This window comes from Podarcis cretensis (genome assembly GCF_951804945.1).
Source record: "Podarcis cretensis genome assembly, chromosome: 3".
Taxonomy (NCBI): Eukaryota; Metazoa; Chordata; class Lepidosauria; order Squamata; family Lacertidae; genus Podarcis; species Podarcis cretensis.
Window position 1 is genome coordinate 124958801 of NC_137172.1, and position 21206 is coordinate 124980006.

Sequence of the window (21206 nt, forward strand, 5' to 3'; positions counted from 1 at the left end):
CGCGAAGCCAGCGACCTTTCCTCGTCCTCCTTCCTCCGCCCGGGGCGGGCTCTCTGGCCGGGGCTGGAGCCAGGGCGGCGCCGCTCCGGGTCTGGCCGCCTCACGCCCCAGAGGACGCGCGGGATCCTCTTTCATTCCTCGGCTTCTGCCCCACCTTTTCCCTGACAGGAAAGGCAGCCAAGGAAGGACTGAAGTCCTTTTTTGGGTAGTATTTTCTTTAGAACAAAAAACGCCACTATGAAAAATGGAGAACTGAGGATATATAATAAAAAGGCAATTTTCTCTTCTTCAAAAGAATGATTAATAATTATTATTATTATTATTATTTATTTATTTATACCCCGCCCATCTAGCTGGGCTTCCCCAACCACTCTGGGTGGCTTCCCAAAAAATATATATTAAAATACTGTAATACATCAAACATTAAAAGCTTCCCTAAAGAGGGCTGCCTTCAGATGTCTTCTCTTTGACATCTGCTGGGAGGGCCTTCGTTCCGCAGGGCGGGTGCCACTACAACTTATCTTCTCGCAGTGAGGGAACCGCCAGAAGGCCCTCAGAGTTGGACCTCAGTGTCCGGGCTGAACGATGAGGGTGGAGACGCTCCTTCAGGTATACTGGGCCGAGGCCGTTTAGGGCTTTCAAGGTCAGCACCAACACTTTGAATTGTGCTCGGAAATGTACTGGGAGCCAATGCAGATCTCTCAGGACCAGTGTTATATGGTCCCAGTCACCAGTCTGGCTGCCGCATTCTGGATTCTACAGTTTCTGAGTCACCTTCAAAGGTAGCCCCACATAGAGCGCATTGCAGTAGTCTAAGCGGGAGATAACTAGAGCAGTGTTTTTCAACCTTTTTTGGGCAAAAGCACACTTGTTTCATGAAAAAAATCACGAGGCACACCACCATTAGAAAATGTTTAAAAATTTAACTCTGTGCCTATATTGACTATATATAAAGTAATTCTCTTGAATAGGAATCAAATAAACACAAAGAAAGTATTTTATAATTACTTTATTATGAAATAGTAAGTAAACAGAAATATGAAAAATTATAAAATACTTTATTTTTAAATCTTTCGAATTTTTCAATTTTTCCCACGGCACACCAGGCAACATCTCACGGCACACTAGTGTGCCACGGAACAGTGGTTGAAAAACACTGAACTAGAGCATGCACCACTCTGGCAAGACAGTCTGCGGGGAGGTAGGGTCTCAGCCTGCGTACCAGGTGGAGCTAGTAGCAGCCCTGGACACAGGCCTCCATGGATAACTGAGTCCAAAATGACTCCCAGGCTGTGTATCTGGTCCTTCAGGGGCACAGTTACTCCATTCAGGACCAGGGAGTCCCCCACACCAGCCCGGGCCCTGTCCTCAAAAAACAGTACTTCAGTCTTGTCAGGATTCAAGCTCAATCTGTTAGGTGCCATCCATCCTCCAACCGCCTCCAGACACTCACACAGGACCTTCACCACCTTCACTGGTTCTGATTTGAAAGAGAGGTAGAGCTGGGTATCATCCGCATACTGATGAACACTCAGCCCAAACCCCCTGATGATCTCTCCCAGCAGCTACATGTAGATATTAAAAAGCATGGGGGGGGGAGGACGGAACCCTGAGGCACCCCACAAGTGAGAGCCCAGGGGTCTGAACACTCATCCCCCAACACCACTTTCTGGACACGGCCCAGGAGGAAGGAGCAGAACCACTGTGCTCCCAGCTCCTCAAGACGGTTCAGAAGGATGTCATGGTTGATGGTATCAAACGCCGCTGAGAGATCCAGCAGAACTAGGAAACAGCTTTCACCCTTGTCCCTAGCCCACCGGAGATCATCAACCAGTGCGACCAAGGCAGTTTCAGTCCCATGATGAGGCCTGTATCCCGACTGGATTGGACACTAAGTAAAAGCAAATCCCGACTGATTGCCACACATGGCTGATTACATGCAGGTTGCACAGATTTTCTTAGGCTGATTGATATATTTTCCATGTAGGAAAAATATTTATGAAGTTGTCCTTGTTAGTTTGGAGGACACTGCAACTTGAGAAAGTTACTATGGCCAGGCACTGCTGTTCAAAAGAACACATGAATTTGAAAACTGTCTACTCAAGACTGATTCCTCTAGGATGTAACAATAGTCGTTCTAGATGAGCATAGCAGAATGTTGACTTTTATGTTTCATATTTTACATAGTTTGATGCTTTGTGATGTAGGAACATAGCAATTCCATAGTAAATTACTATGGACAAAAATAGTATACCACACCTTTCCTGCAAAGTTAACATAACATTTAAACCTTAAGAGGACTTTTTTTTAAGGATGCAGGATTTTACTGCACTGATAGGCTAGGCTTACAAAGTCCACACCCTACATCTCAGTGTCTGAAAATAGATATTTGTGTTTGTTTTTTGCTGTGTAAGAGGAACAGAAACAGCCACCATTTGAGAGTCACAGGAAATTAGAAAAGTTGTAAGTCAGTTGATCTGGGAGAGTTCTTCCATGTTTCTCACCAGCACTGGGAATGACCAGGCAATGATCTGTCCAAGGAACAAGTAAGGCTCCCCCAACATATCACATTCCCTAACAAAACACCGGATTGAGAGTGTGCTCTGCCACGTGCATTTTGCCAGATCCTGAGATGGGTCCCTAGTGTGCATGATGGCTAGGAAGTCTCAACGTGCTCCTGAAAAGGTTGTTTTTTCCCTCTTCAAGACCATATGTGCAATCTTTATATCCCTTCTCTGCCCCTTCACCATTCTTCTATCCCAAACACAAACTCTGTAGTCTGACTAAAAATGGTATCAAGATAAATATTTAACATCTGTTTCTTTAGCACACAAGACTGCTACTAATTCCATCCCATAGACATGCCTTTCTTCTCCTTGTATATTTTCTCTCACACTTCTATTTCAGCCTCCTGAAAAGTCCCACAGACTCAAAATCTTCAGGGGAAGGGGAAGAGGTGGGTTTCATTTCCACCAATAAGAAGGTTTATTAAGAATTACCTCTACCTATTCTGTAGTGACCAATGCGTGTTTCAGATTTCTGTCAACTGATCTCACAATAAGCATTTTCCCCTAACTTTTGAACTTTCAGCAGTCAGAAGTTCTATGTTTGAGTCAGGTGCCTTGTATTTGATCAGGTCTTGGTTTCTGTTAAGCTTGAAGACAGTGCAATCTTAGCCTACCAGTTAGATCAATAATCTACTGGGGAATTTTAAATACCCCATAGCTCAAGGATGTGACAGATACAGCTGCAGCTCCAGCTCCACGTGGGGTTCTTTCATTTTGTTGGCATGCATTTGATGGCGTGGTGATATCTTGCTTTAGGGCAGAAGTATTGGCAACTTCCTTCTGGGATGGGTCACAATGTTGTCCTGATTCTGTCCTGTTTGTTACAATAGGGGTGTCAATAGAGATTACTTGTAGAACAAAGTTTTGATCAGCCGAGTTTGCTTGACAACCCTCATTTTGTTTTGTTGATATTGCCACCTGTGACGCAGCGTCAGCAGCCATTCTGCTTTGGTCTTGTTTCTGCTGCTCCGCAGCACGTCTCATCATTTCTTCTGCAGAGAGGGAGAAAAAAGTATATTGTTAGAGAATATATTACTATGTTTGCATGCATTTTGCCTGATTGAGGGTGGTATTTAACTAAGTGTTACTCAGAGTAGATCTATTAACATTAATAAACATGATTTAAATTAGGTCTATTCTGAGTAAAACATAGTGGAAAAACCATGCTTAGAGTTTGTGAATCACAGCATATTGGAAATGTGTGAAAGCATCCATGTTTGACAAGTCCACATAAACATATTTCATTGCATGCACAGGTGCTGATGAAGGTTCTGTATATGCCATTTAAAAAGATGATCCACATGTAGCTTTTTTTCTCTTCTCATACACATAATTTATTAATTACCGGTATTTATCACATTAGTTTGTTGACCAGGCATTGAGCTGGATAGACGAGTCCATTTAATGTTACATTTTAATAAATTTATTGTTACTTTTCAACATTTTTATGTGGGATTAAAGTTTAATTTTGTTTTTTCATACTATTTAGCAATGCCATTATTTTTTATGCTCACCCAACTCAATGTTTGAGCTCTGCTTTAAAGGCTGAGATCTGCTCATCCTTCTGTGTGTTGAATTGTGGCAAAGCGTGTTCTCCTTCATGGAGAGCACGTGTTGCGGTGGGGGCCACCAGGACACTCCAGAGTTGGGGGCGGGCTCATTGATCGTTGGCCACTGATGCGATTGGGGCTTCCCTTGTTGTTGGAAGAAGTTAATGTTGCCATTTGTTGATTGACAGTCAGAAATGCTAAAACACCTTGCACCTTGCCAAAAACCTTAAACAAAAAATTCAGTGTGATGTGTGAGTTATTGGGGTGGCCCTGGGGACCTCGACATGCAACTGACTTTTAGAAAATTATTGGTCTCTAATATCACTTGTTTCAAGTCAGGGTCATCAAGAAACATTCCATCGTCATATATTACTTTCAGAATTTCAGACTTTTCTAAAAAAATATGTTATTTGTCCTAGTTCTGGGGCTTGAGAGGTATAATGATATAGTGAACCTGAGGGAGGGCTGGGCCAAGGCATTATGGCACCCGAGACGGACGTCAAATGGTACCCCTCTCTTCGCCAGAGAAAAAGGGGTGAGGGAAGATCAACAACAGGAACAAGAGGGAAGAAAGATCGATGTCAGGATCTGCTCCCCAGTGGATCTTGCCCCATGGGTGGGCCGGTCCTGATCTGAGGGTGTACACCACCATTGTTTCTATCGAGTGCCAATATCTGGGGGGTGTGTGTGTGTGTGTGTGTGTGTGTGTATTGTAGGTCATGTAGTTTGCCTGTTTTTACTACTATTTCAAAGCATTTCTGTTTAGTATGCACATGTTTTTACACGTTTTATAAGTATCTACTGTTTCCAGTTTTTGTTTTGCTCTTAAAAACTTGCAAAAAAGTTCCTTAGATTCTGTTTCCTTACGTTTCATTTCAAAATCAAATTCATTTTGTCCTTGTATTTTTCTGTTGTTGTCTTGACTTACTAAATTACTGAAAGTATGAATAATCCATAAATACTTATGAACATCCTCAAGCTTTACATGTATCCCACATGGTTAAGATTGGTACTTCCTTTGTTTTGCTACTTTGAAGAAAGGATTTCAGTTCAGGTATTTTTTAACTTTCTCAGTTATTCTTTTTCATACAATAATGAGTTATTCAATTTCCAAATTTTGCTTTGTAGCTCATTGATAAAACATTAAGCTGAACATAAAAAATTTAAAAAACACACTTTTCCAGCATGTTTAGAAGTCATTAAAACACACCTTTATTTTGTCAACTGTTGTACTGATAGAAGAAGGGATGGGAAAAGGGGAAAAGGGGGAACCAGTTGTAGAATTTGTGGAGGGAAAGGACTGTCAAAAATGACCAAAAAATCTAATTTTGTTGCCATGCATGTGCTGAAAGGCAACATCCTTCTGAATTCTGAGGGGAAGCAAGAAACTGTAGTTATTCAGTGGTGATGAAAGCCACATAATCAGATAATTGGACTGCCATTTTCCAAGACTCAGTCTTGGCACTGAAACTCTAGACTAAGTCCTGATGAGGGCATACCTTAAACCAGGAAGGAATGCATAGGGGAGGGAGAAGCTGTCGTCATTTTGGCAAGTGGAAGGAACTCTGTATAGGCTGGGAGGTACTCTATTATTGTTTCTCCTAAGAATTCTGTATCACCAGATGGTCTTCCTTGACTGTAAAATGAGATTACAGTGGTACCTTGGGTTACAGACTCTGCTAACTCAGAAGTAGTACCTCGGGTTAAGACCTTTGCTTCAGGATGAGAACAGAAATCGTGCGGCAGCGGCAGCGGCAGCGGCAGCAGCAGCGGTAGGCCCATTAGCTAAAGTGGTACCTCAGGTTAAGAAGTTTCAGGTTAAGAACAGACTTCCAGAACGGATTAAGGTTGATGTACCACTGTATAAGTGCAATGTACTGCTTTTGCCATCTCTATTTGTGGCACACAGTGCCTGCGTTGTGTTGGCACCGCTATTTCCTCCACCACCTGTATGATGTTGGCTTGTCACAGTTCACCAATGGCACCAGCCAATAAGTGACCATTTTCATCTGTGAAATGTTGAAGGTTCACTGAGGTTGTGCTAAAACTACCTATTAATCATCACTGAAGCCTGAGCAGAAATGGCCAATTACCGTTCCACAGGGAAAAGAAATTGACTTCACTTTTGGTTAGCTCTGACATAAAGCCAAGACCAGGTGACAGCTGGGCACCATTGTGATCAGGGACGGCAGGGTGTTCACTTTCTTTTGGGGGCTCAGGATCATCTGGTATGAATTCCTCAATGATCACATCATCGCTTTCATTAGGACGCAGAGGTTTTGTTTTTGGAACCATGCCTCTCATCTCGTATATGTTTTTATCTGTATCCTGGCCAGCAGCTTTCCTCCAGGAAGTTTTATTATCCACCAATTCCTCTACAAAACAAATATGCAAAAAGAGGGACAGTCAGCTAAATCTTCTCAAATGAAAAATTCTATTTCTCAAATGAAAATGCCACTTCTGCTTACATTCTTGTAATCTAGACAACTTTTGATAAAAATTAAAAACTTAGGATTTGCATTACTAGGAACTCCTTAAACTAGTTCCTTAGAAGAGACCAGCAAAAATATTAAAGTAGAAACATAACTGGAAATATCTAATCAGCTTGCTGTTCATGTGCTAGGAACTTGATCCTAATACTCCACTCCCATAAAATATTCGTCTCCTAAATTACTGTGATGTGTTAAAAATAAGGTATTACATTCATGCACTGTTGTCTTTGATCAAAAGCACTGGGTTCTTGTAATTACTTGTGAAGCATATGAACAATGGTTGGAACTGCCTGCAATTTTGGCTTATTTGAGGCTTAATCAATGCAGATCTACCCTCCCTTATCTCAAGTGCCTTCGTAGACAACCTGCATGAAAATATGAATCCAATTCAGGAACTCAATTTTTCAAGGAAGCAACACTCATCTGGAAGCTGCAGACGGTATGTCTAGATTTCTACATCAGTTCCTGCTACACTTTTGTAAACAGAAAATACCAGGTTCTGTTACTGAAATGAATAGAGATGGGGGAGAAGTAAAATTCAGTTTGCATTTAAAGCCAAATTTCTCAAATTTGCTTTTTCTGAAACAATATGAGAATCAAAACATAACCATCCTTAAAAATTTGTATTTTTCTGAATACTGAAATGCAGTTCTCCAATCAACCAATGTTTACAAAAATGCATATTTAGGTAAAAGTGTGCATTAAAAATGCATATATTAATGAAAATGCATTATATTAGGAGACATTGCTTGCAAAAATATGTACATTAATAAAAATAGATTACAAAAATGTGTTTATTAGATAACACTTGCACTAGAATGCTGATTCATTTTCAAATTGCTGCAGAAATGTGGCAAAATTAAGATCAGAAAAATCAAAACCTAAGAGGACCAAGACTGACAAATCCTTTTATCGCTATTAATGAGTGAATGAATGCAAATTACAAAACTCTTAATTTGGTGCTGCAAAATCTGAGGTTTTGCAGAACTGGAATTTGTTAAATGTGGGGAAAGGATGCAAGGAAAATTGGTTTGGGAGTGATATGCAGTAGAGAGAGAGAGAGAGAGAGAGAGAGAGAGAGAGAGAGCGAGTGCACACTACCTAAGGATAGATTGAATGCATTTTTGTGCAAAATAAAAATAATGGATCTATGAAGACAACAATCTGGATAGAAAAGTTATTTTGAATACCATATGATTCTGTGACATCCATGACCTCATCATCCGGCTGTGGCTGAAACAGTTCTGATGCACCTGCGTTGTAAACGATGAAGCTGACATCCATTGGTTCAAATGCTCTGTTGTGGCAAAGCTCACAGTCGCAAACGGTAGGACTTTGTGGTGCAATACAAAGTTTATTGGACTTTGAAGGATGGTGTTTGGGCTTTGATGTTTTCTGGGGTTTCCCCCCCTCTTTTTTATCTTTACTTACTTTGTCTTTGGCCTTGTTACTTTCTTTCATTGGTGATTCTAAAAACAAAGGAAATGTAAGATATTCCCCTTAAAATAATTTCATCTGTAGAAAGACAGATAAATATTTATGAAACATTTCCCAATATTCATTTTTTTAAAAATGTGGTTTATACACAACCACTTTGTGGACCACTCGTTTTAGGCTTTCATTCTTATTTTTTACATGTACAAAAGTATCAGAATCAGCCTTTGTACACTGCTAAGCTGTCTCGCACCTGGGTGAAGACTTCAACTTTTAGTCATCTCCTACATCTGCTATCTCAAATTATGGGAGAGAAACTTTAAGACTTTAAGGGGAATCTGCCCACCCAAACTCATAAATATATTCATCTCGGTGTCTCTATCCCTGCTTTACTCAAACTTTTGTTGTTTGGATACAGTGGGAATCGAACCTTCTCTAACTGAACAGGTCAACTGACAGGCTTGCTCTTAATGCAAATGCATCTGAAAGATAAATTTGCATGTGTCAGCATGGGGTGTGTGCATGCAGAGAGAACTGCAGAATAAGAGAGGAGGCAGCATGGCGATAGGGTCAGTTTGTATGCAAGAGAGTTGGAAAAAGGAAGGGAAGGTGATTAACTGTGTGCCTGTGCAAAGAGGGCTGCACAAAAGAAGAGGAAAAGGCATGGAAATGGGGGTGATGCGTGGGCAAGGGAGAATTGAGAAGAGGAGGAAGATGAATGAAAAAGGAAAGTGAAGGTGAAAAAAGGGGTCTAAAGACGGTTGCAAAAAACAAGGGTGTATGAGACATAGGACTGGGGCTGGAGATGAAAGCAAGAGCATGGCAGGGTCTGAAGAATAAGAAAAAATGGTGACAAGTGTGCCGAGTAGTTGCAATGTGTGGGAGGAGGAAGATCATAGAATCATAGAATCATAGAGTTGGAAGAGACCACAAGGGCCATCGAGTCCAACCCCCTGCCAAGCAGGAAACACCATCAGAGCACTCCTGACATATGGTTGTCAAGCCTCTGCTTAAAGACCTCCAAAGAAGGAGACTCCACCACACTCCTTGGCAGCAAATTCCACTGTCAAACAGCTCTTACTGTCAGGAAGTTCTTCCTAATGTTTAGGTGGAATCTTCTTTCTTGTAGTTTGGATCCATTGCTCCGTGTCCACTTCTCTGGAGCAGCAGAAAACAACCTTTCTCCCTCCTCTATGTGACATCCTTTTATATATTTGAACATGGCTATCATATCACCCCTTAACCTCCTCTTCTCCAGGCTAAACATGCCCAGCTCCCTTAGCCGTTCCTCATAAGGCATTGTTTCCAGGCCTTTGACCATTTTGGTTGCCCTCCTCTGGACGCGTTCCAGTTTGTCAGTGTCCTTCTTGAACTGTGGTGCCCAGAACTGGACACAGTACTCCAGGTGAGGTCTGACCAGAGCAGAATATAGTGGCACTATTACTTCCCTTGATCTAGATGCTATACTCCTCTGGATGCAGCCCAGAATTGCATTGGCTTTTTAGCTGCCGCGTCACACTGTTGGCTCATGTCAAGTTTGTGGTCAACCAAGACTCCTAGATCCTTTTCACATGTACTGCTCTCAAGCCAGGTGTCACCCATTTTGTATTTGTGCCTCTCATTTTTTTTTGCCCAAGTGCAATACTTTACATTTCTCCCTGTTAAAATTCATCTTGTTTGTTTTGGCCCAGTTCTCTAATCTGTCAAGTCGTTTTGAAGTGTGATCCTGTCCTCTGGGATGTTAGCCACCCCTCCCAGTTTGGTGTCATCTGCAAATTTGATCAGGATGCCCTTGAGTCCATCATCCAAGTCGTTGATAAAGATGTTGAATAAGACCGGGCCCAAGACAGAACCCTGTGGCACCCCACTAGTCACTCTTCTCCAGGATGAAGAGGAACCATTGATGAGCACCCTTTGGGTTCGGTCAGTCAGCCAGTTACAAATCCACTGAGTGGTAGCATAGTCAAGACCGCATTTTACCAGCTTCTTTACAAGAATATCATGGGGCACCTTGTCAAATGCCTTGCTGAATTCAAGGTAGGCTACATCCACTGCGTTCCCTTCATCTACCAGGCTTGTAATTCTGTCAAAAAACGAGATCAGGTTAGTCTGACATGACTTATTTTTCAGAAATCCATATGCTGACTATTGGTGATCACAGCATTCCTTTCTAGGTGCTCACAGACTGTTTGCTTAATGATCTGCTCCAGAATCTTCCCTGGTATTGATATCAGACTGACTGGGCGGTAATTATTTGGGTCCTCTCTTTCCCCCTTTTTGAAAATAGGGACAACATTTGCCCTCCTCCAGTCTGCCGGGACTTCACCTGTTCTCCAGAAATTCTCAAAGATGACTGCCAGTGGTTCTGAGATCACATCTGCCAGTTCTTTTAATACTCTTGGATGCAGTTCATCTGGCCCTGGAGACTTGAATACATCTAAACTAGCCAAGTATTCTTGTACTATCTCCTCTGTTATTCTGGGCTGTGTTTCCTCTGCTGAATCATTTGCTCCAAATTCTTCAGGTCGGGCATTGTTTTCTTTATCGGAGAAGACTGAGGCAAAGAAGGCATTGAGGAGTTCAGCCCTTTCTGTGTCCCCTGTTTGCATTTCACCAGCTTCTCCTCTGAGTGACCCCACTGTTTCTTTGTTCTTCCTTTTGCTACGAACATACCCATAAAAGCCTTTTTTGTTGCTTTTAACCTCTCTAGCAAGCCTGAGTTCATTCTGTGCTTTAGCTTTTCTGACTTTGTGTCTACACGTGCTGGCTATTTGTTTGAATTCCTCTTTTTGGTTTCCCCCCTTTCCCATTTTTTGTACACATCTTTTTTTAATCTTAACTCAGTTAAAAGTTCTTTAGATAGCCACCCTGGCTTCTTTAGGCACCTTCCATGTTTCCGTCTCATTGGTATTGCCTGAAGTTGTGCTTTTACTATCTCCCTCTTAACAAACTCCCAGCCATCATGAACTCCCTTTCCTTTTAGTATTTCTGTCCATGGGATCTTACCCAGTACTTCCCTAAGTTTTATGAAGTCGGCTTTCTTAAAGTCAAGAAATTGAGTCCTAGTATGCTTGGCTGCTCCTTTCCGCTGTATAGTAAACTTCAGAAGAGCATGATCACTCGCGCCTAATGATCCTTCCACTTCTACCCCACTAACCAGGTCATCAACATTGGTTAGGACCAGATCTAAAATGGCTGTTCCTCTTGTTGCTTCTCCCACTTTCTGGACAATGAAGTTGTCTGCAAGGCCAGTGAGGAATTTATTTGACCTTATGCTCTTGGTTGAGTTTGACATCCAACAAAGATGTGGGAGGTTACCGAGGTGTGGCTTGTGAAGGCAACTTGCACAAAAAGAGAGGGAGGAGGCACGGACACCAGAATAAGAATAATATTTGTATGCCTCCCATCTAACTGGGCGGCTCCCAACAGAATATTAAAAAACGATAAAACATCAAACATTAAAAACTTCCCTAAACGTGGTGAAGGTGAAACTGGGTGCAAAGCAGTGCTGCAGAAGAGGAGAAAGAAGTGACTTCAGAAATGGGGCTGGGAAGGTAAAAAGTAAGGTTAGTAGTTAGCTGCATGGGGTGGGAAGGGGGAGCTCTATGGGATGGGGGGGTGAGGGGAGGGAGCTCGGGTGCAGCCCATAGTTATACATATAAGAATAGCAATGAGCTGAGATTGTTCCCAGTATTGATTCTGTTTAATTGGACAGAGGGTTAGGGCTAGTCTAGGAGAATTGAAATGCCAAATTAAGACCTTGTCGTTGTTTTTAATAATAGTAAGACATTTTTATTGAAGGAAAATATAAATTGCAATCTGTTCTGCTCCAGAAAACAGTCTCTTCCTTCTGCAAAGGACTTTGTTGAGAGCAGCAAGAATGGCGTGGACACAAATGTGGGAAATGGTTATTGCAGTGTATGGAGGGCTCAGAGTCTGCAGAACTGGATCCGCCTACCTTTGCTCCTGGGCTCCTGGCTCTCTTTCCACTTTTTTCTGTTTGCTTCGATATTATGCACCAAGTGTTCTTCAAAGCTTCCTATATCCAATGAAATTAAGAGATTTCTCTCTGTGCAAGTCCCACTTTCACTTTTGACGCTTCCCAGACTAAAGTTTTCTTCCTCTTCAAAACTGTTCCCACTAGGTTTTGGCTTATTTTCATCATCAATTGACCCTGATCTTTACAAAAGGAAAGAAAACCATAAGTAATGAGTCAGGCTGAAATTGTTGAAGTAATTTTTAAGGTTTTTAGAGTTCTGGAGAAGCAACTGACATCTAAAATTGGCATGGAAAAAAGCACTGATTGCTACATGGCACCCCAATCTGTACCAAGCAGTAGCATGACCCAGGGGTTCCAGGGCCTCCCCCAGGGTCATGTTTCCATTGTGAATTCAGGCTACGGCAGAGGCTGTAGCATTTATTTTACACCGATATGCAGCTGCATGTCTCCCCGGGCTTCTCTCAGAGCACCAGCCAGCTGGAGTCCAGAGCAGCCAGCCAGGCTCCCCAGGCTCTGGGTTGCAACCTCTCCAGTCAGCAGCCAAGATCATTCTGCCCTTGTCCTCTTTCCCCCCAGTAAATCTCTCACCAAAAACCCTAACCTTATGTTAAGACACTATTAACTGAGTTAAGATTAAAAAAGGATGTGTACAAAAAATGGAAAAGGGGGGAAACCACCAAAGAGGAATTCAAACAAATAGCCAGCACGTGTAGACACAAAGTCAGAAAAGCTAAAGCACAGAATGAACTCAGGCTTGCTAGAGAGGTTAAAAGCAACAAAAAAGGCTTTTATGGGTATGTTCGTAGCAAAAGGAAGAACAAAGAAACAGTGGGGTCACTCAGAGGAGAAGCTGGTGAAATGCAAACAGGGGACCCAGAAAGGGCTGAACTCCTCAATGCCTTCTTTGCCTCAGTCTTCTCCGATAAAGAAAACAATGCCCGACCTGAAGAATTTGGAACAAATGATTCAGCAGAGGAAACACAGCCCAGAATAACAAAGGAGATAGTACAAGAATACTTGGCTAGTTTAGATGTATTCAAGTCTCCAGGGCCAGATGAACTGCATCCAAGAGTATTAAAGAACTGGCAGATGTGATCTCAGAACCACTGGCAGTCATCTTTGAGAATTCCTGGAGAACAGGCGAAGTCCCGGCAGACTGGAGGAGGGCAAATGTTGTCCCTATTTTCAAAAAGGGGAAAAGAGAGGACCCAAATAATTACCGCCCAGTCAGTCTGATATCAATACCAGGGAAGATTCTGGAGCAGATCATTAAGCAAACAGTCTGTGAGCACCTAGAAAGGAATGCTGTGATCACCAATAGTCAGCATATGGATTTCTGAAAAATAAGTCATGTCAGACTAACCTGATCTCGTTTTTTGACAGAATTACAAGCCTGGTAGATGAAGGGAACGCAGTGGATGTAGCCTACCTTGAATTCAGCAAGGCATTTGACAAGGTGCCCCATGATATTCTTGTAAAGAAGCTGGTAAAATGCAGTCTTGACTATGCTACCACTCAGTGGATTTGTAACTGGCTGACTGACCGAACCCAAAGGGTGCTCATCAATGGTTCCTCTTCATCCTGGAGAAGAGTGACTAGTGGGGTGCCACAGGGTTCTGTCTTGGGCCCGGTCTTATTCAACATCTTTATCAACGACTTGGATGATGGACTCAAGGGCATCAAATTTGCAGATGACACCAAACTGGGAGCGGTGGCTAACACCCCAGAGGACAGGATCACACTTCAAAACGACCTTGACAGATTAGAGAACTGGGCCAAAACAAACAAGATGAACTTTAACAGGGAGAAATGTAAAGTATTGCACTTGGGCAAAAAAAAATGAGAGGCACAAATACAAGATGGGTGACACCTGGCTTGAGAGCAGTACATGTGAAAAGGATCTAGGAGTCTTGGTTGACCACAAACTTGACATGAGCCAACAGTGTGACGCGGCAGCTAAAAAAGCCAATGCAATTCTGGGCTGCATCCAGAGGAGTATAGCATCTAGATCAAGGGAAGTTATAGTGCCACTGTATTCTGCTCTGGTCAGACCTCACCTGGAGTACTGTGTCCAGTTCTGGGCACCACAGTTCAAGAAGGACACTGACAAACTGGAACGTGTCCAGAGGAGGGCAACCAAAATGGTCAAAGGCCTGGAAACGATGCCTTATGAGGAACGGCTAAGGGAGCTGGGCATGTTTAGCCTGGAGAAGAGGAGGTTAAGGGGTGATATGATAGCCATGTTCAAATATATAAAAGGATGTCACATAGAGGAGGGAGAAAGGTTGTTTTCTGCTGCTCCAGAGAAGTGGACACGGAGCAATGGATCCAAACTACAAGAAAGAAGATTCCACCTAAACATTAGGAAGAACTTCCTGACAGTAAGAGCTGTTTGACAGTGGAATTTGCTGCCAAGGAGTGTGGTGGAGTCTCCTTCTTTGGAGGTCTTTAAGCAGAGGCTTGACAACCATATGTCAGGAGTGCTCTGATGGTGTTTCCTGCTTGGCAGGGGGTTGGACTCGATGGCCCTTGTGGTCTCTTCCAACTCTATGATTCTATGATTCTATTTCCTAATAGTTCACCCTGGTAACCTGCCATTTCTCCTGCTTGAAAAGACAGTTCTCTTGCATTGCCAATGGTTCTTAATGGAGCTACACTTAATTAGCCTGGCCAGGCTGCTTTGCATGGATTTGGCAGCTTGCATTCCCCCTTCCTATCCCAAATATTAGTTAGAATCTGGCATGCATTAATTTCTTGGGTTTGGGGGTTTGCGTCTTTCCTCAAACGTATACCAGCATATATTTTAAAACACCAGAAAATATATATAGTATAATAATGAGAGAAAATCAATGCCCTCTTTTTCAGGAACAGAAATGAACACTGGGACAATCAAATGCAGCTATTGCGGGACTTTTTAAAGACCTATCAATCTGCTAATGGAGTCCAATTCACCCTTTCACTGGAAATTAAGTGAAATATTGATATCAAAATTTTACTCCACTTCAACATTTTAAAAACTAATCTCACATTACAAAAACATGAAGGTTACTGGAATGCAGTAAACTCACGGTGTTAACTTAAAATTCCTCATTGGGCTATCAGGAAGCCCTGGAGGAGAAAAGAGAAGAAATGCATAGATGAAGTATGGGGCTCTTAACAGAACAAAAAAATAAAAAATTAAAAAATGAAAGGTTGGGGAGTTAAATGAAGAACAATTATTGAAACAAAACTGAAATCCATAAAGATCAAGCGGGCTTTCTCCCGGGGAGACACTTGTCTGACAATATGAGGAATATAATTAACATTTTAGAAAAATTACAAGTGAAGATTAACACCAAAGCAGTTTTGATATTTGTGGACGCGGAGAAAGCCTTTGATAATATTTCTTGGAGTTTTATGAAGAAAAATTTACAGGGAATATGGGTAGGCCAAGGCTTTGAAAACGGTATAGGTGCAATTTACTCAGAACAAAAAGCTAAATTAATTGTGAACAATGTAGTTACAGAAGAATTTAAGATTGAGAAAGGAACACGACAAGGGTGCCCAATCTCTCCATTGCTTTTTATATCGGTCCTGGAGGTTTTGCTCAACATGAAAGGACCAATTGGTTAAAGGTATACAAGTCGGAGCTAAACAGTACAAATTGAAAGCATTTGCTGATGATTTGGTATTGACATTACAGGAGCCAGAATCTAGTACTAAAAGAGTATTGGAATTGATTCAAGAATTTGGTCAGGTTGCCGGATTTAAGTTGAATAAGCTGAAAACTAAGGTCTTAGAGAAAAATTTAACACAGATTGAGAGAGAGAGGTTTCAGAAGGAGACAGGATTAACATTGGTTAAGAAGGTGAAATACCTAGGGGTTAACATGACTGCTAAGAATGTGAATTTATTTAAAGATAATTACGAAAAATGTTGGACGGAAGTGAAAAAGGATTTAGAAATATGGTCAAATTTGAAGTTATCATTGCTAGGCCGAATTGCTGTGATAAAGATGAATGTATTGCCAAGGATGTTGTTTTTGTTTCAAACATTGCAAATTTTGGACAAAGTGGATTGTTTCAAGAAGTGGCAGAGAGATATTTCTAGATTTGTCTGGCAGGGCAAGAAGCCCCAAATAAAATTTAAGATACTAACTGATGCTAAAGAAAGAGGTGGATTTGCCCTGCCAGACCTTAGGCTTTATTATGAATCAGCTGCATTTTGTTGGCTGAAAGAATGGCTGCTTCTTGAAAACACGGACATTTTTTTTTTTTTGAATGACCTAGCTGCATTATTTTTTTTTTAATTTCATATTTATTAAGATTTTTGAATACAAATGCATAAATAAAAATTACTTATATCATAACATAGTTTCGTCTCTTCTTTGGACTCCCTCACATCTCCCGCTCCCACTTACATCGTTGCAGAAGATTTTTTCCAAGCAAATTACCCACTTGTTTACAATATTTATCACCGCTCATTTAGATAAAATCTAACAATTCTCCAAAAAAAATTTATATTTTCCTTATTTCTCACTTATCATCAAAATCCAATCTAATTCAATGGTAGGCAATTATTTATGATCTAGCATCCTTCTTAGCATTCAACCAAATTACAGTATTTCTGTAAATAAGTCTTAAATTTCCCCCAGTCCTCCTCAACTCTTTCTTCTCCCAGGTCTCGGATCCTGCCAGTCATCTCGGCCAGTTGCATATAGTCTATCAGCTGCATCTGTCACTCTTCCAGTGTGGGTAGATCTTGAGTTTTCCAATTCTTAGCGATGAGTATCCTTGCTGCCGTTGTTGCATACATAAAAAATGTTCGGTCCTTCTTTAACACCTTCTGGCTGACAATACCCAGAAGGAAGGCCTCTGGTTTCTTAGTAAAGGTATACCTAAATACCTTCTTCAGCTCATTATATATCATTTCCCAGAAGGCCTTCACTTTAGGGCAGGTCCACCAGAGGTGAAAGAATGTTCCTTCATTTTCTTTACATTTCCAACATTTATTATCAGACAAATGGTATATTTTGGCAAGTTTAACTGGGGTCATGTACCATCTATATATCATTTTCATTACATTTTCCTTCAGAGCATTACATGCAGTGAAGTTCAAGCCGGTGGTCCACAACCTTTCCCAGTCCTCAAACATAATATTATACCCAATGTCCTGAGCCCACTTTATCATAACCGATTTAACCATTTCATCTTGTGTATTCCATTTTAACAGCAAGTTATACATTCTTGACAATACCTTAGTCTTTGGCTCTAGCAATTCTGTTTCCAACTTCGATTTCTCCACCTGGAACCCTACCTTTTTATCATTTTTAAAGACTTCTTTAATCTGAGCGTAATGTAACCAGTCTCGCACTTTATCCTTCATTTTCTCCAAACTCTGCAATTTCCAATTGTCTCCATCTTTTTCTACTATTTCCCAATATTTTGGCCATTTGGCCTCCATATTGGGTCTTTTTCGGGCCTTAGCTTCCAGAGGTGAAAGCCACCTCGGAGTTTTGTTTTCCAATAAGTCTTTGTATTTTGTCCAGACATTAAATACTGCTTTCCTGACAATATGGTTCTTGAAGACCTTATTTATCTTAACCTTGTCATACCATAAGTATGCATGCCAACCAAAAGCGTTGTTAAAACCTTCCGGATCCAGTACATCAGTGTCTTCGAGAAGTAGCCAGTCTTTTAGCCAGCAGAAAGCTGCGGCTTCATAATACAGCTTTAAGTCTGGCAGGGCAAAGCCCCCTCTTTCTTTTGCGTCAGTTAGTATCTTAAACTTAATTCTGGGCTTTTTGCCCTGCCAGACAAATTTAGAAATATCTCTCTGCCACTTCCGGAAACACTCCGTCTTGTCCACAATCTGCAATGTTTGAAACAAAAACAACATTCTTGGCAATACATTCATCTTAACAGCAGCAATTCGGCCTAACAAGGAAAGCTTCAATTTTGTCCAGCTATCCAAGTCTCTCTTAATTTCCGACCAGCATTTTTCATAGTTATCCTTAAATAGACTCAGATTCTTTGCTGTTATATTTACCCCTAGGTACTTTACTTTTTTAACCACAGTTAATTCTGTTTCTCTCTGAAACCGTTCCGACTCTGTATCTGTCAGATTTTTTCCCAGCACCTTAGTTTTCTGTTTATTTAGCTTAAATCCCGCCACCCGACCAAAATCTTGAATCAATTGTAATACTCTTATTGTACTAGATTCTGGCTCCTGCAGGGTCAGAACCAGGTCATCTGCAAAGGCTTTAAGTTTATATTGTTTCGCTCCGACCTGAATCCCTTCCACCAACCGGTCCCCTCTAATCATATTCAAGAGCACCTCCAGAACCGATATAAATAACAAAGGGGAGATCGGGCAGCCTTGTCGTGTTCCTTTTTCAATTTTAAACTCTTCTGTGACCACATTATTTACTATCAATTTAGCCTTTTGTTCTGAATATACTGCATCAATGCCATTCTCAAAACCCCGACCCACTCCCATTTCTTTTAAATTTCCCTTCATAAATTTCCAAGAGATATTATCAAAGGCTTTCTCCGCATCTATGAAAATTAGCACTGCTTTAGTGTTTATGTCGGGACGCAGGTGGCGCTGTGGGTTAAAGCCTCAGCGCCTAGGGCTTGCCGATCAAAAGGTCGGCGGTTCGAATCCCTGCGGCAGGGGTGCGCTCCCGCTGCTCGGTCCCAGCGCCTGCCAACCTAGCAGTTCGAAAGCACCTCCGGGTGCAAGTAGATAAATAGGGACCGCTTACCAGCGGGAAGGTAAACGGCGTTTCCGTGTGCGGCTCTGGCTCTGGCCAGAGCAGCGATGTCACGCTGGCCACGTGACCCGGAAGTGTCTCCGGACAGCGCTGGCCCCTGGCCTCTTAAGTGAGATGGGCGCACAACCCCAGAGTCTGTCAAGACTGGCCCGTACGGGCAGGGGTACCTTTACCTTTACCTTTAGTGTTTATGTCTGTTTGCAAAAGTTCCAAAATGTCAATAATGTTCCTTGTATTAGCAAACATATGTCTACCTGGGAGAAAGCCTGCCTGGTCTTTGTGAATTACTTCATTTAAAACTTTTTTAAGTCTACTTGCCAGGACATCTGCAAATATTTTGTAATCCACATTTAACAGGGAGATGGGACGGTAGTTCTTAAGTTGTGTCTTTTCAGCTTCCGATTTTGGTATCAATGTGATAAAAGCTTCTTTCCACGATTCCGGCGCCTTCTTCCCCTCCATAATTTCATTGCTGACCTCCATCAGTGGTTGTATCAAATAGTCTTTTAGTGTCTTATAATACTTGGAGGTTAGCCCATCTGGTCCTGGAGATTTGCCCAATTTCATGTTCTGAATGGCATTTTCAATCTCTTGGCGTGTTATTTTACTGTTCAGGAGTAATCTATTTTCTTGTGACAGCTTTTTCAGTCCATTTTTCTCCAAAAATTGTTTAATCTCAACCTCATCCTGCGACCCTTGAGTATATAATTTTTTGAAATATTTCTGAAAGCACTTTCTAATCTCCTTGGGGTTCTGAATGTTTCTTCCTTCAATTTCCAAATTTGTAACTGTATTTAATTTTTGTCTCTTCTTCAACTGCCAAGCTAGCAGTTTCCCACATTTATTTGCCGATTCAAAAGTTTTTTGTTTCATTAATTTAATCTTCCACTCTATTTCCTGGTTTATCAATTTGGAGTATTGTGCTTGATAGAGTTTGATTTCTCTCAAGATCGGCTGTGACTTCGGGTTTAATCTTAACTTCTTCTCTAATTCTTTTATTTTCTCCAAAATCTTATCTTTTCTGTCGTTTTGTATCCTCTTCCTTGCAGCATTCTGTTGTATCAAGAACCCCCTCATCACAGCTTTACTTGCATCCCAAATAATTCTTTTTTCCACCGTAGTGTTCATATTTATCTCAAAGTAATCCTTCAATGCTTTTTGGGCCTTCTTAATAATCTCCTGATCTCTGAACAAATTGTCATTCATCTTCCATCTAAAAGAGCCGGTTGGTAATAGTATCATGTCCATTTTCAATGCGTTATGGTCGGAGCAGGTCTTTGGGCAGATTTCCACCTTTCTGACCTTGGGTGCCAGACCTCTAGTTATCCATATTTGGTCGATTCTTGTCCAAGTCAGCTGGGCTTCAGAGAAGAATGTTCCTTCTTTTCCCAAGGGGTTCTTCGTTCTCCAAATGTCAATCCAGTCCATATTGTCTGTCAATTCAAAAAAGGTCTTTGGTAGTCTGCCATCTTTTGTAACATTTTGGCTTTGTGACTTATCCATGTTAGTTGATACGACTCCGTTCATGTCTCCCATCATAATGATGTTGTCATAGTCCAGATAATCCAGCATGATCTCATGCAACTTCTTGAAAAAATCCGATTTCCCTTCATTTGGTGCATAAATTCCTAGTATCAGAATCTTTTCTCCCTGGTGCTGTATTTCAATTGCCAAAATTCTTCCATGTTCATCTTTGAATAAAAATTTAGGTGACAGGCTCTCTTTTGCATATATCACCACGCCTCTCTTCTTTACTTTGTCTGAAGATATAAATTCCTGGCCAAGTCTTTTATTTATTAATACTTTTCTGTGGAGCCTTGTCACATGTGTTTCTTGTAAGCAGATAATGTCCAATTGTTCTTTTTTTAATATATGAAAAATTTTCCTCCTTTTTTCCGGAATGTTACAACCATTTATATTCCAACTCAAAAGTTGCAGAGACATCCTGAATAAATCTGGTTATTTTTCTAAGGGTGGTACCTTGTTCGCTGGATCTTCAGAATCCAAGGGTACAAGCGCCCCTGGTACTCCAGGCCCTGAAGGTAGTTCAAGTCCTTTTTGAAGGTCCTCTCTGTAGGCAGTCAAAAACTTGTCTCTATCTTCCAATGTTCTAATTTTAATCTTCTTCCCTCTAAAAGTGAAAGATAATCCTTGAGGAAAATCCCACCTGAAGATAATTGAGTTGCTCCTCAGCAGTCTTGCTAGTTCCAAATAATCAGATCTAAGGTCCAACAGTTGTTTAGGAATATCCTTGTAAATTTCAATTCTCTTGTCCAAAATATCCAGTGACTTTCCGTAGTGCAAGCCTAAAATCTTGTCCCTTTCCTCCTTTGATCTCAATGTTATTAAACAGTCTCTGGGCTTCTCTTTCTTTATAAGTCTTCCAAGCCTAAAGGCTGATATGATTTT

At 41.3% G+C, this 21206-nt stretch overlaps 1 protein-coding gene across 5 annotated transcripts in view; it reads right to left on the minus strand.

Annotated features, from left to right (window-relative positions):
• Positions 1 to 2961: 2961 nt before the first annotated feature.
• The window catches only part of LOC307212428 (dual specificity calcium/calmodulin-dependent 3',5'-cyclic nucleotide phosphodiesterase 1A-like), a 43762-nt gene continuing 25517 nt past the window's right edge, over positions 2962 to 21206 (minus strand). For 4 of the 5 annotated variants that reach the window (XM_079969795.1, XM_079969793.1, XM_079969792.1 and 1 more), the window contains exons 12-15: positions 12002 to 12222; positions 7800 to 8078; positions 6211 to 6492; positions 2962 to 3559 (exon numbers count right to left, since the gene is read on the minus strand). In XM_079969795.1, the coding sequence (XP_079825921.1) occupies positions 3198 to 3559; positions 6211 to 6492; positions 7800 to 8078; positions 12002 to 12222 (1144 nt within the window). In that variant the 3' untranslated portion in view covers positions 2962 to 3197. Of the gene's footprint in view, positions 3560 to 6210; positions 6493 to 7799; positions 8079 to 12001; positions 12223 to 15111; positions 15152 to 21206 lie in introns of all 5 variants that reach the window. The other variant, XM_079969794.1, reaches the window with a different exon arrangement.